We start from the raw sequence: 18674 nt of genomic DNA on the forward strand, positions 1-18674 counted from the left end.
AGATTACGAGTCTTCCAATGAGAGGCACAGCTGACTTGATTGACAGGCGGGAACACTGCAGCTGTTGGCGAGGAGGCTCAAAGCCCGCCTCTTTACGTCACAACCGCTTGACAGCAGCAATATGTCTGCCGACGACAATTGGCCTCAAAACAGCTCTTCAAAAACAGATGGGTGACGTCCATAGACTATATATAAAATGAACGTCGTCTCGCTGGGCTTGAAGTGAGGCCGCAACAAAAGCTGCTCCCCCTGGTGGCTGGCTGCAGTATAGGTCAAAAAAACCCTCTCCCCCATTCATTTGAATGGGGCTACAGTCAAACGTCCATACACGTGGTACGAATGTTTCTCCCATCCGTATGCTGTGGTGATATGTAGTTAGTATTTGACTGTTTTGTGTTCAAGGCCTCTTTTTTCTGAAAAGTTTCTTTTTCATTAGTTATTAGAGGTTAAAAAACAGGGTTTTACCTCCAGGTTTACTTTGATTGACAGCTGCCTTAGAGAGAAACTCCGTAGGACCTCGGGATGGTACGCTGTAGGGCGGAGCTTGTTACTGTGGAAACACACAAATTCCCTACTGCGCTGACTCTGGCTGTTTTCGAAACTGCCTACTATACCAGCAGTACGTACTGATTTGGAAAAAATTCAATATGTAGTATGTGAACAAGAGCAAAATCTGCAGTATGCCAAAACTCCCCGGATGTCGTCCTGATTCAGGAACATGTCTCAGTCTGCATCGGACCAGTCTCCCTAACATAATGTTTCCCACAATGCACAGCGCTCGTTCCGCTTTTTCTCTTTTGACGGGGAACTCAGTTTTTATGTGCTATGAAAATTATTAAATTACATATAAATCACCTCTTAACTTTTTAAATCCTAAGTGATGTTAAAGAAGCAGTTTATCTATCAGCTTGGACGTTGTTTACATTCGCATTCCGAATCCAGAAATTCAGTGACGTCTGGCCCAGCGTACTGCAACACAGATTGAACAGAACAGTCAGACTACAGACTAAATTCAAACGCAGGATGCAGTAGGCCGTACTGTTTCCAAAACAGACTCTGGCTGCAGAAAATGTACAAGATGTCAGCGTTCTGGAAAGGGATATTTTGGTTTCAAAACCGTACAATGGGAAAAGGCGGAGCAACGAGGTCCATTATATATACGGTCTATGGTGAAGTCACAGATACTATGGACAGTCTATGACTTTGTCTGGAACACGACGAGAGAGTTTCTGTGATGCAACATGGGCTTGTCATGTTTCAGACCAGAGCTCTGCATGCCATGAGACATACCCCTCCAACAGAACATGTTATATCAAGAGGACCGTGCTTTCCTGCACACTCCAGAGTTCATGGGCTGAACATTTCAAAAGTACACTTTAAGAAACAAGCTGTGCTATCTGGCTCTTATCCTTAGTGAACATGGTGTATGTCCCTCTGCAGGGTGTATCTGGCTCTCCTCACACACATTATCTCTGCATGCACAGACACACTGTCCGGGCAGTCTGTTATTGTCTGTAACACACTGATGAGTATGTTTCATAATGTCCGTATAGAAACGTATAAACAGAGAAAGTATAAAGCAGTTAAATGATGTCACAGATCATTGTAGACGTCATTACGTCGTCTCTGTACTCTGAACACAACATGGCTTACTTTAGAATGTACATGTAATATACACACACACTGAGTCCCTCACATGCAGAACCACATCCTTTCACCAGAGTCCTCTCCTTTATTTCCCTCACTTCCTGGTCTCTTCTTCAGTCCACTCTTCTTCTCTGTCTCTCTCCGGTCTTGGATCATTCCTTGGTAACTTCCTGGTTTCCTCCTCTTCTCTGTGAGGGATTACGGTGATCAGAGCTGAGGAGCAGACGAAGAGCAGAGTTTAGAAACGACCGGTCTCAAGACATACAGAGCAGCACCAGACTGATGAGTCTGTGGAGACCCCAAGCCTCCAGAACCAGACCATGACAAGTCCTCAGTGTTCTAGTCTGGGGCTTCGTCTGAGTTGAGTCCTCATTATTAAAACAGTGGCTGTTTCCGAAACGGCCTGCTACATACTACTTACTAATGTAGTAGGCAGTAGGTATTGCCTACTACATACTGTGTTTTAATTTAGTATGTAGTCTGACTGTTCTGTCCGATCTGTCATGCAGCATGCTGAGCCAGACTTCGCTGGATTTCCGGTTTCGGAAAGCGGAAGTAAACAACGGTGAAGCCGATAAATAAAAAGCTTATTTAGCATCCATTTCTGATTTAAAAAGTTAGGAAGTGGTTTATATGTAATTTGATAACTTTCACAGCACCCAAAAACGGATTTCCTCTCGTCAAAAAATGAGGAAAAAGAAAAAGCAGAACGAGCGCTGTGCATTATGGGAAACAGTACGCGAGGCAGACTGGTCCGATGCATGCTGAGATATTTTCCCGAATCAGTAGACATCCGGGGAGTTTTGGCATACTGCAGATTTTGCTCTTGTTCACATACTACTTACTACATACTGAATTTTGGACATATCAGTACGTACTGCTAGTATAGTAGGCGATTTCGGAAACAGCCTATGAGTACTCGGAAGCAGGACTAATACTGTACAAGGCTGTCTGAACCTGGACTGACTGTGTGGACCTGGACTGACTGTGTGGACCTGGACTGAATCTGTGAGGTGACTGATTCCAAACCGGTCCTCAGCACATGGTTTGTGTTTTGCACTACGTCAACTCATGTCTCACTCAGCGGTAAGAAAACACCAAAACATTCTCATAGTGAAAGTTAAAAACACAAACAAACATGGCTGCTGTTAGTACTCACAACTGTCATTCTAGCATTATCCAGTTGTACTGGTGACATGATATCAGGAGAAAAGTTATAATACTACATTTACATTTTCTGTAGGACTTAATAAATGTCATTAATTCTTCTGCTTGTCAGAGCCCCCGTGGTGAGAGCTTTTTAGACTCTGATCCGGACTACAGTCCTGAGCAAAGCACCTCATCGGGTCAGAGGGGACAGGCCCGAGGTTGAGCAAGAGGGGCAGTAAATAGAGTCAGGGGAAGCAGAGGCAGGAGACGGGGAGTGCACGCTGGGGAAATGTACGCGCAGGAGGCGGGCAGAACGGCAGGACGGGATTTGATTGGTTTCATCATTTGGCTCCTGATGGCAGGGATTGGTTGGTGTTTTCCCAGGTTTACTCCGGCTGTAGATAGCAGCTTTTTTTACCTCTTTTTTAAGAACACATTATGTATTGATTACCATCAGGACATAAAGATCATTTTAACCAGTAGAACAAAAAGTGGATCTAAATCTGAACACCAACCCCAGCTTTAAATGTTAATTACAAATGTTTGTCAAATCTCAATAAAAATATTAAAAGTTCATTATAAATGTTGATAGACAAATCTAAATGTTAAATATACATTTTAAATAAAAACAAAAATGTTGAATGTAAAATATAAATGTTAAATCTAAATGTTAAATGTTGCTCTGCGATCCTAAATATTTAGCTAATATGCAAATTCACAATGCCGCCTAGCGGAAATACCAAAATAAAAGCTACAGTCTTAGCAATAGCAAATTGTCTGTACCATAGACTGGGTCAGTTCTGTCTCTGATGTTGTGAAACCTCTGTATGACCTCCAAAACTGCCTTCAAAACATTTATACAGCGCGCTCCCCGGCTGGTAAACCATAGAAGTCAGTACTGACAGACTATATTTGTATCACTTTATGAAGCTTTTATTTTGTACGTCAGCTAGGGGGCAGTGTGGATTTGTATGAGGCTCAACTGGTACCATTTAGTTTTATCAATCAATATTCATGTTTAACATTTGTATTTATATTTAACATTTTTATTTATGTTTAACATTTATGTTTATATTTAACATTTATATTTATCTTTAGAATTTATATTTAGCATATGGATTTAATAGTGACTTTAACTTAAATATATTTGTCACAACAAAATTAAACGTGAAGAAGATCACAGTGTGGTTAAAAAAAGGGACTTGAAAATTCACTCTACGTTTTTTGACGTTTTGGAGCTAAATGTTGATATTTTCAGTTCGACAACTTTACAAACGCGACCCCAAACATGCTGCTGCAAGGTAAAAAATATATACACACAGAAATATAGTGCGTGTGACACTTTAATGTTGGTAGAGTAGATATGGGGAGTGGAGACTGAAAGGGTAAAGGGTGAGTAAAGGCAGAGAGCAGTCCGCAGTACCTGGGTGTTCATTGTTGCCAGGGGAAGTCCAGTTTGCTCTGAAATCCCAAGGCGATCATTGAGTTCCTGTTTCTGTTCCTCACAGCAGGCTCCACTGGTTCCAGGTCAGGTCTGTGAAGAGGAGAGAGATTTCAGCATGGAGTTATCTCTGAAACACTTCCTCAGTTTGCATCAGAGCAGCCTGTGAGTGTGAGAGAACATTTATCATCCTTCCTTCTTCAGTGTCAGAAAGTCTGCAGCGGGCCGGCGTGCACGTCTCAGCAGGAGGGGGCTTTTCTTCTATTGAATCCTGGACTGCAGCCATATCTCACCAGGCCTCAGCTTAAATCCATGCAGGACTGACCCCACTCCTCCAGGCATACCTCAGGCCTGATCCCCCCACCTCCTCCTCTGCCCTGCTGGGTCTGTGCCAAAACCGGGTCAGGACAGAGGGAGAGTCTGAAGGCTCCTCCGCCTCCCATCAGATTCCTTCACAGCAAAACCTCTCAGAGTTCACTTCACCCACATTCAGTCCTCCTCTCTCTCACACAAACATGGAGCAAATGCTTCTTCTACCTCCATCTGCCAGGAACCTGCCACAGGCTGCTCCGTGAAGAAAACCCACCGAAGCTGTCACTACTTTCCACCCCGAGCATTCCTCCTCCACTCTCATGCTGGCTTCAATTCACTGTAGTCAAATAACTCACATTCCTCCTTTTTTTAAGTTTGTCCAACAAACAGGAGAACAAGCAGAACTTTTAGAGCGGTTTGAGCCTGTGCCAGTTCAACCCTAAAGAGCCAGACATCACCACAAAGAACAAAGGGCAATAAAAAGTCTTTGAAAGAGGCTTTGGAGACTGAATTTAATCTCTCTCCATCATTTAATTGTCCTGTCACAGATGTGGAGCGAAGAGAAAACAGGGGGAAGGGACACACATGTTTCAGTATTTTACCACCCGAGTAATAAAACACATCAATTTGTCCCTCTGGAGTTTGAGGGTGTGTGCAAATTGAAGGTTTTATATGACTCTCTGTTATGTCACAATGTTTTGACTGGAAAGTGTCTTTTATTATAGAGCAGGGGAAAAGTGCAGCCTGCCGGAGCTCCAAATACAGAGATGTCCCAACACTACAGAGCTCAAAGAACTGGAGACAGAGCAGTTTAATCACCAATGTGAGTGAGGAGTTTTCATCCTCACCACTTCACATGATGAGCAGTACATTTAAATCCCTGAAGAAACCTAGGAAGGCCACATTTCTCCAAAGAGCTAAACTGCAAGAAATCCTTTACTGATAGTGTTTTAAAGCTCCTGTGATGAGTCTTCAGCTGGTTTTGAGACAGAGATTATTACTGATGGATAATGATTCATCATTACCAGTGGCGGCTGGCCAATAGAGGGCGCTAGGGCGCCGCCCCACAACATTACCTTCAATAAGACAAAAGGTTAAAGGCACCCTGTCGAAGGAGCCAGATTACTTTTTTTTTAAAGTTGTTTTTTGGGCTTTTTACACCTTTTATTTTAAAGAGGAGAGGACAGTGGATAGAGTAGGAAACCAGGAGAGAGTGGGGGAACGACATGCAGGAAAGGGACCACAGGCTAGAGCCGAACCCGGGCCGCACGCTATATGGGCGTGCAACTTAACCATGAGGCCAAGTCAAGCTGGTTTACTCTTTACATGACAAAGATTGGATTATTAAAACAAGGCAGGAGGAGATTTTTTCAAATAAAACCAATAAATACGTACAGGACAAAATCACAGCAGATGCTCAAATCAATATAAGCCTCTTTTGTTTGTTGTACTTTTTGATGGAAAATAATAGTGATGGAGAAAAACAAAAATATGGCGTTAAGACCTGAGCACCAAATGAGGTGTGAGGACCCTGTTTGGTATGCAACTAATTCTTCTTCTCTCTTTCTTTAGCTAATAAATGTAATGCACATCTTTAAAAAGCCTCAAAACTCACCAAACTCACATCATTCAATGGTCAAATATTACTCCAATACAAGTGAAAGTTTTTCAGTCAGATTATGACTTGAGTTAAAGTACTGGAGTACTTCCTTTTAAAAATACTGAAGTATTCAAAGTACTTTTTAAAATATCTCTAAATGTATTTTCAAAATACATGAGTGCAGTCAAGAATACATAGAAGTACATTTGGTTACATCATGTTTATCTAGAAACGTAATAATGTTTAATGATGAATGCTTTATTATCTGTAAGGTGACCTTGGGTGACTTGAAAGGTCCAAATAAAATGTATTATCATTACTACTACTACTATTATTATTATTATTATTATTATTATTATTATTATTATTATTATTATTAATAAACCATTACTTTACCATGGAATAAAAACAGACACTAAGTTACTCCAAGCACAGACACCTTAGTTTGAAATGTTCATCTGGAGTTAAACAAACGTTATGTAGCTCAACACGCTCTCTCAGGTTGGACAGTGAATGTTTGTATGTTTGGGCAGAAACAGGGAGAACATTTCAAACCATACGTATCATTCTTCATTTCAAAAACCTCTAACACGGGCTGAAGATATGACCATGGGTGCTCAGGTGGAGAATTAAAGCCATCATTACCACCTCTACATGAACTGACTGATCTGAATGATGCTCTGTGTTTGCTCCACGTTCAACCATGGAGACGCACGATATACAGGTACGACTAAACCCCTGAGACAAACAGAACTACACAAACACAGTTTACTGTCTTAGGATCAGATTTCAGAAAAGAGAAGGAAATTCATGAGCTGACTTCAAAGATAAAGTAGAGAGTAACTAGAGCACTGATAGAAATGTAGAGGAGCCAAAAGTACAATAATCATCTTCTGAATGTAGTGGAGTAAAAGTAATAAGTTCCCCTAAAACATAATACTCAAGTAAAGTACAGATACTCAAAACATGTACTTAAGTACTGTACTCAAGTACATTTACTTTGTTACTGTCCACCACTGCTCACAAGAAAAAGGCTCCACAGCACCCCCTGGAAATCTTCAAAAAGGGGGCCCATAGAGGTTACTTTCAGTTTCATGTCAGAAATTTGGTGTACACATTTAACACTTCACAACCTACAATAACTCCTCTCGCATTCCTACCCCCCAAAAAAAACACAACAGGAAGTCCAGCACTTAGATTTGAATTTCAAAATAATGCCTATTTTCAGAGTCCATATTATAAGAAAACTCCTCCTACAGGCTTCGTCCCATCCTCCTCACATTAGGTGAGTGTGTTGTAGACACCTTGATCATTAGAGTTATGAGCAGATGTAGTTGGCCATGACGTGAGGTCAAAGTTTGGTGTGTTTTTGATATTTGCAAACAAGATCATCATGTTCAATCTTCCTCAAATTCTGTTGCTGGATGAAGTGGATATATTTGTCCATAGTTACACTCTGACGGCTAAATCAGTTAACATCAAAATATGTGACCTTTTGCTATGGTGCCACCTGCTGCATGACGTAGTCCTCCTGCTCTGTTGAATATGTACAGCTCTAATAGGCTCAGGAGAGCCCTGAAGACGCTTTAATGTTAAGACCGCCCCTCTATATTATTGGTGACAGCCTGTATCAACCCTCATATTCTGTGTTCAGTGAAGTGATAGTCTTCAGTGCAGTCCTCACCTGTACAGCTGAGGACAGGACATCTTCAGGGAAGGCGAGGTCAGTCCCAGGCGGCTCTGGTTCCTCAGCTTAGTCCTCCTCACCAGGTCTTTGACTCGGCCCCAGGTGTAGTTTTCACTCAGCTGAACACAAAGAGACACACAACAACAGTTTCACTAACCTCGACTGACTACAGGAGCTCTCTTTGGGGGGGTAACCAGTCATCAGCATACAACTGACAAAGACCGATGGAGACCATGAGATGATCTCAGATGAGGGTCTTTAGTAAGAAATAAACATGACTGATTAAAAAGGAGAGTGTGTGTGGATGAGGTAGGTTCACCCCCACAGGCCTCAACATGTCTTGTAATGTTTCATCAGAGAGTTTCCACTGACAGCAGAATGTGGATGTTAGGAAATCTTCACTGCATCACAGTAAGAGGGCTGTAACCAGGGTCGCCCTGCACAGATTCATTAAGTGTGTCATAGTGCTGAAGTAAAGGCCTCCTGTGGGGGAAGTAATCTGTGCTTCAAATACATTATCTCTCAAATCATTGAAATATTCACATATACAAAGAAACAAAACAAGGTGAGTCAACACAAGGATCTTAACAAAGCTCTTAATGATCAGACACCTTCATATCTTAAAGAGCTCATAGTGCCCTATTACCCCTCTAGAACACTAAGCTCCCAACATGCAGGCCTGCTGGTCCTACCTAAAGTCTCTAAAAGTAGTATGGGAGGTAGAGCCTTCAGTTATCAGGCCCCTCTCCTTTGAAATCATCTACCAGTCAGGGTCCGGGAGGCAGACACCCTCTCTACTTTTAAGAGTAGGCTTCAAACTTTCCTTTTTGATAAAGCTTATAGTTAGAGCTGGATCAGGCTTGGACCAGCTCATAGTTATGCTGTTATAGGCTTAGACTGACACACTGGGATGCTATCTGACCCCCCCTCCCCCTCATCACTTACTTTTACTCTTCCTGTCCCATTAAAGTTACTAACCATAGACCTTTCTGGAGTCCCTGAGCTCCCTTGTCTCGTAGGTTCCTCTGGATCTCTGCTGCTGTGGACGTGCCAGACTCCAGCTGCTACAACTACTACCATCTGTCTCACCACTATCATCTCTCTCTCTCTCTCTCTTCATCTCCCTCTATCCCTCTCTCCAACACGGTCTCAGCAGATGTGTGTCTAACATGAGTCTGGTCCTGCTGGAGGTTTCTGCCTGTTAAAGGAAGTTTGTCCTTGCCACTGTAACTTGCTAAATGCTGCAAAGTGCTCTGCTCATGGTGGATTAAGATGAGATCAGAGTCCTGTCTGTAAGATGGGACTGGATCTGATCCTGTCTTGATGTTGGGTCTTTGTTAATAATAGAACATAGAGTACGGTCTAGACCTGCTCTGTTTGGAAAGAGTCTGAGGAGAACATTTGTTGGGATTTGGCGCTGCACCCTGACTTTATCCTACAGTAAGATTTACATGAGAAATTGGGGTGAGCTAGTGTCAGGACGCTGTGGGGAATACATGAGATTTCACCCTGGGTGGGCAAAGGTGATGATTGTTACATCATGTGACCAGAGCAAACCCAGGAAAGCAACAGGACGAATAAAAACATCCGAGGGTAAAGAATCCTTTTACGTTTGCACGTAGTGTTTGTATAAATCTAAGAACTGTCATCTTAGCGTAAGTCTCTGTCATTTCGTCCTCCATCATGTTATAGAATGACACGACGACTTTAACAGCGTGCTCTTGATGTCACGTCTGTCTCCTTCCTTTCCAGCAACACTCCCCTTGTGAAACAGCAGCAGACACAGCTGACTGTGCACTCAAAAAAAGCAACATGGGTGTCTGTTTTATCAACATAACATGTAGCTTCTATTATATTAATTCATGTTTAGTGGTTAAACATTTTTAAATCATGTAGTTTTAACATGACATGCAAAATCCTTCAAACTACAAGATTGCTTTAAAGCTGGGGTTGGTAATCAGATTTAGATCCACTTTTTGTCATACTGGTTAAAATGATCTTAATGTCCTGATGGCAATCAATACATGATGTGTTCCTAAAAAAAATATATATATCTACAGCCGGAGTAAACCTGGGAAAACACCAACCAATCACTGTTTTTTGGCTCACCAAATTTTAAACCAATCAAATCCCATCCTGCCGTCCTGCCCTCTTCCTGCGCGTACATTTCCCCGGCGTGCACTCCTCTGAGTCCCCGTCTCCTGCCTCTGCTTCCCCTGACTCTATTTACTGCCCCTCTCGCTCGTCCTCGGGCCTGTCCCCTCTGACCTGATGAGGTGCTTTGCTCAGGACTGTAGTCCGGATCAGAGTCTAAAAAGCTCTCACCAACAAGCAGAATAATTAATGACGTTCAGTAAGTCCTACAGAAAATGTATATTTATTGTAGCGTCCGTCCGGACGCTGTAGTGATGACGAGCCGATTGGTGAACACGTTGAGTTTTAATAACCGGTCACTGTCGGCCGTGATCACGCCAACCAACAAAACAACAATCAATGTTTGAATGAATGAAGAACTTCTCCTCTCCTCTCTCCCACTCACACACTCTACACCTCTCCTGATGCCTTCACTGACCGTCAACACTGTAGGAATTAAGAACATCTACACTGAACATGTTTAACAAACAGTAGAGCTGTTACAGTGTTATATATGTGTTATAACTTTTCTCCTGATATCGTGTCACTGGTACAACTGGATAATGCTAGCATGATAGTTGTGAGTGCTAACAGCAGCCATGTTTGTTTGTGTTTTTAACTTTCACTATGAGAATGTTTTGGTGAGGACCGGTTTTGAATCAGTCACCATCATATGGTCGAGAATCAGCGGCGCTCGTGCATGTGAGCGGGGGGGGGCGTCGTTTTGGAGGAGCTCCGAGGGAGGAGGGGAGGGGTTAGACGGAGTCATGAGGAAAAGCTACATTCAAATTCATGCTGGTTTTCCGAGACTACCAACCCTAGCTTTAAGTCAACACAACCTAAAGGGTTTAGGTAGGAATCCCATCTGCAATACCTCTCCAGAGCAGAAGGTGGCAGTAATGTACGACATCTATGGTGGAGAAATGTCTTAACCAGTAAGCACTTATTTTAAAGGTTACCAAGTCAAGATCCATATTTTCTGTTTGTCATTGTTTGCCTTCTCTGGGGAATAGAGTTCTAGTCCAACAAACCCAGTCTGTTTTGTGGTCTTTTTCCAAACTTGACACCAACTGGGGGTAAACTAAGTCGGCATGTTTAAACTGCTAAATGTAAACATTCTTGATATGTCAAAAATGTCTTATTTTCTCAATCATTACTATTTCAGAGTTTATTTTCACATGATAAAAAGGTTTGTCTCACAGTTCAAATCATTTCTGATGATTGAACATACGGGCTGCACGGTGCTGCCTCACAGCTAGAAGGTTCCGGATTTAAGTCCCTGATCGGGCAGGTTCCTTTCTGTGTGGAGTTTGCATGTTCTCCTTGTGCATGTGTGGGTTCTCCGGCTTCCTCTCACAGTCCAAAAACATGCTCACCAGGTTAACTGATCACTCTAAATTGCCCGTAGGTGTTGAACTTACTTTAGCTTTGTTCAGTCAGCATGATTAATTAGTGTTATTGTACCATTTAGAATGAAGTTGGACCCAAACATTGCAAATAAGTAACAGTAACGTCAATGCTTTATGTTCACTCAACATATTTATAATTAGTTGGTTCAACAAAATTGTGTCTCGTTAACGAAGGCATTTTAATTAGGTGGAAATTCTTTCCATAACTTTATTACGTTCATCCAACAAGTTATTTCTTTGATTGTGGTACTAGTGGCCCTGTAAAACGTGCAGGTGACCCACCCTGCGATGGGGGATGGACAGCCCCTCTGTGCTGTCTCTGAAGCGGACCTCGCCCTCAGTGTAGCTCCGTCGGTTCAGACTTCTCCTCCACAGCGGGACGGGGCTCAGCTCCTCACTGCTCAAATCTGAAACACAAAGCACACACAGAAACTTGTCAGTGTGTGAGCATGTGTGTGTGTGAGAGAGAGAGACGGCTTAGAGAAGCTGGAGTGAGTCAGTATTTGTATCATCCTGTAAAGAAGTAGTTGAACAGAGAGGGTTGATTATTTGTTCTCTTCTTGTTCATTCGTCAGTTTGTTTGCTCTTTACCTTCTGTCTGTGGTTTGTTGACAACAGTTGACTCATTTTAAACTTTAAAACACTTTAACCTCAGTGTTTTTATTCCTCCCTCCGTCCACAATAACATCACACACATCTGTGATTCTCTTGATTTCTCTTTCTTTCATTAGTTTTTATTTGTTCTATCTTTTTTGTATGTGTGTGTACTTTTCAAAAGAAGAAGCTGTGATTCTCTTGATTTAGCAGCTTGTAACAGTAGTCTTCTCTCTGCCCACTGTGAATGCGTCTCTCCAGGTGTTACAGTTTTAAAAGTGACCCTGTAAACTAGGGATGCACCGATCCTACTTTTTAGGTTCAGATTCCGATATCGATACCTGGGCTTTGGTATCTGCCGATACTGATACTAGCCGATCCGACCCCATATTGATTTAACAATCTCTATTCCTTAATGTGAGGATAGAATCATGTTTTTGCAACTTCAGGCTTTTCTGACTTGATGCTGAACTGTACCTGGGTTCCAAGTGCTAAACCAGAGGCTGGAATCCCTTCATTCCATGCATCTGGAACAATTAAATCCAATAACCTGTCCGTGTTTGAATCCATTAATAGAAGGTTTCTTCCTTCTTTGCAGTCGGCTACAGCTGATGTAAACTTCTTCCTTTGGGTTCCGTTAAATTTTTGCGCGACTGCCATCCCTCGAAACATTACTGCTGCACATGTTGCAAGTTTCCGGCGGAGTTGTTAGCCAAAGAAGCGTGACATGCAGCTAAACTGCAGAGCCTCTGTAGTTATCCTCCATCATACTCAACTGGGCAAAAATGCACAGACCGGCCGGCGCTGGTGACGTAGATGGCTTTTGTAAACACAGAAAAGCATAGAACTGAGATGAATATATCTGCCATATGGATCGGCACTATATATCGGCCCCTTGTCACCGATATCCGATCTAGCTTTTTGGAGTCCGATCTAGCCGATATTCGATACCAGGATCGGATCGGTGCATCCCTACTGTAAACTGGAGACCTTCAGCTGAACGTGTCAGTGTTTGTGGAGTTTACACAGCTGTTGAAACACAGAGGGAGTTCCTGGGAATGCAAACTAGCTTAGTTCTTATTATTCGGCTGAGAGTCTCCAGTTAATAGGGTCGCTGTTTAAACCAAAACACCGGCTTTTTGAGTTCAAAAGGATTTTTTTAAAGCCGTGTTGAAACGTCTTTGCTACTCGTGCTTATCTCCTCTCACGTGTTGATTCAGTGAATCCATCTGTGATGAAATATAGCACCATCTAAAACAGAGCCAGCTGAGTCTCTTCATGCTAACAGGCTAACTGTTGTGTTGCTCATAATGATACCTGCCTGTCCGTCTGCTTCTATGGTGTCATCTGTGATGAATGGCATTCCTCTTTGTTTTATTGCCCTCTACTGGTCTGGTGGTGTAGTGCATTTACTTTTTTTTCTCTCCATACGTCACTGGACTGATTTACACAATCTACCCGGGACTTCAGCCCGCGGTCGAAACGCAGACAACAATGGGGGCACAGGAACCTTTTAGTTCAGGGTAAAGTAGTTCTGGGGGCTAAAAGACCCCGGAACTCTTGGCCCGAATGCACCTTTAGCTGCAGAATACTCCATCATGTTCACCAGGGCTCAATAAAAACAGAGTTGTACTCCACTTTATAAACAAATAAAGCCTGAAAGAAGGCCAAGACCTAAGACCAAGTGTAAAGTGTGCATCTAACACATGTCTGCTTTTTGGACTGATCCTGTTTGTTAATATAACGATGAAAAGCCTCGTGAGTATCTGAGCTCCAGTTTGTTGTCAGAGTTTAAAAAGGGGTGAAGGGTGTTTATATTTGGCCTGGTTTGTGATGTGAGGTGTTTGTTGGCATGCTGAGAGGGGAGCGATGACTGTTATGACAAATGGTGATGGAAATCAGCACCGGCCTGTTATTTTAGCCTCTGTTCACCCCCTGCCCCGCCCCCGACTCTCCATAGACCATGTAAACACACCTCCCTGCAGCACATGGAGTAACCCTTTCTACTGATCATCACACTGCTAGATAAAGAAAACACAAACTGGGCCACAGCTGCGTGGTGATTCAACATTTTCATAGAAACTCCATCAACTCTACAACAAACTGAAATTATGTTTTTACAGTTTTTACTACGACCACAATTCCCAAAAGTTGGGATGCTGTTAATTGGAAATGGTGCAAAGACAACATATCCAATGTTGAAACTAATAAATGTCATATTCTTATTAAAGGTATCTGCTCATTTTAAATGTGATTCCAGCAACACGTTTCAATCAGTCGGTACAAAGACATGTTTCCTGTTCATCAGCTCTTCTTTAACAACTCTCAGGAGTCCAGGCTCTGGACTTTAAAGTCAAATGTTGTCCCATTTCAGATTTTGATTCATCAGACCACAGGACAGTTTTCCACTTCCCCTCAGTCCATCTTAAACAGGCTCAGGTTTGTGGTTGCAGTGAAGAACTGTGTTCACAGAATATAAGCCAATGCAGTGACTTCCACTACAGAGTCATGTCTGTTTTTAATGCAGTGACTTCCATACAGAGTCATGTCTGTTTTTAATGCAGTGACTTCCACTACAGAGTCATGTCTGTGTTTAATGCAGTGACTTCCACTACAGAGTCATGTCTGTTTTTAATGTAGTGACTTCCACTACAGAGTCATGTCTGTTTTTAATGCAGTGACTTCCATACAGAGTCATGTCTGTTTTTAATGCAGTGACTTCCACTACAGAGTCATGTCTGTGTTTAATGCAGTGACTTCCACTACAGAGTCATGTCTGCTTTTAATGCAGTGACTTCCACTACAGAGTCATGTCTGTTTTTAATGCAGTGATCTCCACTACAGAGTCATGTCTGTTTTTAATGCAGTGACTTCCACTACAGAGTCATGTCTGTTTTTAATGCAGTGACTTCCACTACAGAGTCATGTCTGTTTTTAATGCAGTGACTTCCACTACAGAGTCATGTCTGTTTTTAATGCAGTGATCTCCACTACAGAGTCATGTCTGTTTTTAATGCAGTGACTTCCACTACAGAGTCATGTCTGTTTTTAATGCAGTGACTTCCATTACAGAGTCATGTCTGTTTTTAATGCAGTGACTTCCACTACAGAGTCATGTCTGTTTTTAATGCAGTGACTTCCACTACAGAGTCGTGTCTGTTTTTAATGCAGTGATTTCCACTAGAGTCATGTCTGTTTTTAATTCAGTGACTTCCACTACAGAGTCATGTCTGTGTTTAATGCAGTGACTTCCCCTACAGAGTCATGTCTGTTTTTAATGCAGTGACTTCCACTACAGAGTCATGTCTGTTTTTAATGCAGTGACTTCCACTACAGAGTCATGTCTGTTTTTAATGCAGTGACTTCCACTACAGAGTCATGTCTGTTTTTAATGCAGTGACTTCCACTACAGAGTCATGTCTGTTTTTAATGCAGTGACTTCCACTACAGAGTCATCTCTTTGTTTAATGCATTGACTTCCACTACAGAGTCATGACTGTTTTTAATGCAGTGACTTCCACTACAGAGTCATGTCTGTTTTTAATGCAGTGACTTCCACTACAGAGTCATGTCTGTTTTTAATGCAGTGACTTCCACTAGAGTCATGTCTGTTTTTAATGCAGTGCCGCCTGAGGGTCTGAAGATCAGGTCCATCCAGGCTTGGTTTTGGTCTTTGTCTCTCTTGTACAGAAGTGTCTCCAGATTCTCTGAATCTTTCGGTGATATGATGTTCTTTGACGTGATGGTGTTCTCTCTCAGAAATGACTCCCTCCTCTTTCTCCTGCATGAACAGTCCCCACAATCTGTGGTTGACATTTCCAAATAAAGCTCAGCACAGTGTAGGGTTTAACCTCCGCTCAGGGAGAGTCGTCCCCTCTCCTCCCCTCCCCTGCACCTCACCCGGCCCCCCTCTCTCAACCTCTTCTCCAGATCCAGTTTCCTGCCCATCCGAGGAAGAACCAAGGCATTCCAGAGTCCACGGGACGTTTTGTGTTCCCGTCAGGACCAGGATGCCAGGAATTCCACTCGGGACTCCCACTCGAGTTATAATTTCATCTTCTAACCCCAAGGGACGGTCGAGCAGTTGGCCAACACCACGTCCACAGGCAACGTGAGCCACTCAGAAAACAACCCAGTAATGATAAGATTCAGGGAGAAGTCTGTTCCCGTATGACAAACATCACCTGGAGCTGGTGTTTGATGACAGGCTACACACGGAGGTGCAAAAACATGAGGGGTAGCTTCAGGGTCAGGTTGTGAAACATAAAGCTTTTTAATAACAGATCCTTTCCAGGAGGGTACACTGAAATTAAAACTTGAACTCATGGTTGGGCCTGTGTGTGTTTGTTGACACATCCCTCTGGAGCAGCTTATTAAGTGCTGATCCTTCTTGTAATTAAACGCTAAAGGTTAATCAGGGGTGGTTTCAGTAACCTGCAGGCTCTAAGCCTGACTCTCAGAGACATGTGGTCTGTAACTCTGCACGGCCCGGCTCTCTGCAGAAGGATTCTTGTTTTTGTTAAATCATTTTTTGTAGCATTTTTCCTGAGGACAGCTGAGGAGAGACAGGAAGTGTGGGGAGTAGAGAGTGGGGACTGACAGACAGCAAAAAGACGAGGTCAGGAGCTGAACCAGCACACACAGGGCGTGTGCTTTGACCACTAAGCTAAACTGGTGCCACTGAAGACTAAATCTGAAGCTAAAACACACAAGGCTCATCAAGCTAACACGTCATTTAACAGAACCTGTAAGACAGTTGATTCTACTCGGTGAGATCAAAAACAAACATTGATATCCTTTTCAAACAGCAGAGGGCGCTTCAACATTTGACTTCTCTTGATGGACGTCATTACTTATTATTATTATTTTTGAGTTATAATCGTTGTAGCTGAATATAGAGGCACACAGACATGGTGGGAGAAGGGGAGGACCTTAAAGATGCACTGCCAGTGTTTCCTGTACAGAGACCATATCTGGGCGTCCGGACAAAGAGGATCAAACCTTCACTTTTGCATTGTTTTTTTTTTATATACTGTATCCATATAAGATTGATATCTGCAATCAATAAACCAGGGGATCTTTCTCACCCTGCCCCTGGCATATGTGTGGAGTCTATTCACCTCTGCAGGTAACAGAGACAGAGAGAGAAGTAGAAGTAGCTTAAGCCCAACCCTCTTTAACATCTACATCAATGGACTGGCAAAGGCATTAGAAGAGTCTGCAGCACCCGGTCTAACCCTGTTAGACTCTGAAGTTAAATGCCTACTGTACGCAGATTACCTGGTGCTCCTATCTCCAACCAAAGAGGTGCTACAACAGAACCTATACCTTCTGCACGGTTTCTCCCAGACCTGGGCCTTGACAGTCAATCTGTCCAAAACCAAAATCATGATTTTCCAAAAAACAAACGGCCTCCAACACCACACATTGAGATTCTTTCTAGATACTGATGAAATTGAACACACAAGGAACTACACTTATCTTGGCCTTAACATCAGCACCACAGGTAACTGTAACAGCGCTGTGAACGACCTGAGAGACAAGGCCAGAAGGGCTTTCTATGCCATCAGAAGGAACGTCAACTTAGACATCCCTATTCAAATCTGGCTTCAAATCCTGGACTCCGTTATAGAACCCATTTTTCTGTATGGTTGTGAGATCTGGGGTCCTCTTGCGCATCAAGATTTTTCTAAATGGGACAAACACCAAATTGAGACTCTGCATGCAGAATTCTGTAAATCCATCCTCCGTGTCCAACGGAAAACCCCAAATAATGCATGCAGAGCAGAATTAGGACGATATCCTTAAGAGCTTTTAAATTTTACAACCACTTAAAGAATAGTGACCCTGACACACTCCATTACAAAGCCCTGACCTCCAGAGAGTCTTCAGAGAGCTGCCCCCCTCAGACACCTGGTTCTGGGACTGTGCTCCCAAGCAGAGCCCCCTATTATTAACACTGTAATCATACTGTTGTTTTCATTCTGTTGATGTTATTACTGTTATTATTATTATTATTAATATTATTAATATTAATAATATATAGCTCTGTTAGTTTAATATTGAATCTTATTATTCTGTAATTGTTTGTAATTTTGTGTTTTTCTTTCTATTTAAGCTTTAGCAATGTCAACATATGTTTACCATGCTAATAAAGCCCTTTAAACTGAATTGAATTGAGGGAGAGAGACAGAGAGAGAGAGAGAGAGAGGGAGAGAGAGAGAGAGAGAGAGAGAGAGAGAGAGGAGACAGAAACCTCAAAGCAGGACTTCTTACCAGCTGCTGAAACCCATTCTTGTCCTCTCTATACCAGTATCTCTTGGGGATTCATAGAAGTGTCTAAAACACATTACCCATGGTGCACTGCATGATGCTCACTTGACTGAGTAACGTGAAGTTAAGAGTAACATCAAATAAACACAAACTTGCAGGTCTCGACAGCGGACAGCGCCACTTCGCCTTTTCCCATTGAACGGTTTTGAAGCCAAAATATCCCGTTCCAGAACGCTGACATCTTGTACATTTTCTGCAGCCAGAGTCTACGCAGTAGGGAATTTGTGTGTTTCCACGGTAACAAGCTCCGCCCTACAGCGTAGCGTCCTGAGGTCCTACGGAGTTTCTCTCTACATCAATCAAAGTAAAAAAAAAAAGTAAAACCCCGTTTTTTAAACTCTAATAACTAATGAAAAAGAAACTTTTTAG

General features: G+C 42.5%; 2 protein-coding genes across 3 annotated transcripts in view; one reads left to right on the top strand and one right to left on the bottom strand.

The window, feature by feature from the left end:
• The window catches only part of LOC117811230 (NACHT, LRR and PYD domains-containing protein 3-like), a 574987-nt gene that overhangs the window by 18381 nt on the left and 537932 nt on the right, over positions 1-18674 (top strand).
• Positions 1-18674, bottom strand: part of si:ch211-250c4.3 (uncharacterized protein LOC100535981 homolog) — a 67272-nt gene that overhangs the window by 1992 nt on the left and 46606 nt on the right. Inside the window, exons 5-8 of one of the 2 annotated variants that reach the window (XM_034681402.1) lie at positions 11661-11785; positions 7834-7955; positions 4220-4330; positions 1-1860 (exon numbers count right to left, since the gene is read on the bottom strand). The exon at positions 1-1860 is cut by the window's left edge and continues 1992 nt beyond it. In XM_034681402.1, the coding sequence (XP_034537293.1) occupies positions 4228-4330; positions 7834-7955; positions 11661-11785 (350 nt within the window). In that variant the 3' untranslated portion in view covers positions 1-1860; positions 4220-4227. The remainder of the gene's footprint in view (positions 1861-4219; positions 4331-7833; positions 7956-11660; positions 11786-18674) is intronic. The other variant, XM_034681403.1, reaches the window with a different exon arrangement.

The sequence above is a fragment of the Notolabrus celidotus genome, chromosome 4 (genome assembly GCF_009762535.1).
Source record: "Notolabrus celidotus isolate fNotCel1 chromosome 4, fNotCel1.pri, whole genome shotgun sequence".
Taxonomy (NCBI): domain Eukaryota; kingdom Metazoa; phylum Chordata; class Actinopteri; order Labriformes; family Labridae; genus Notolabrus; species Notolabrus celidotus.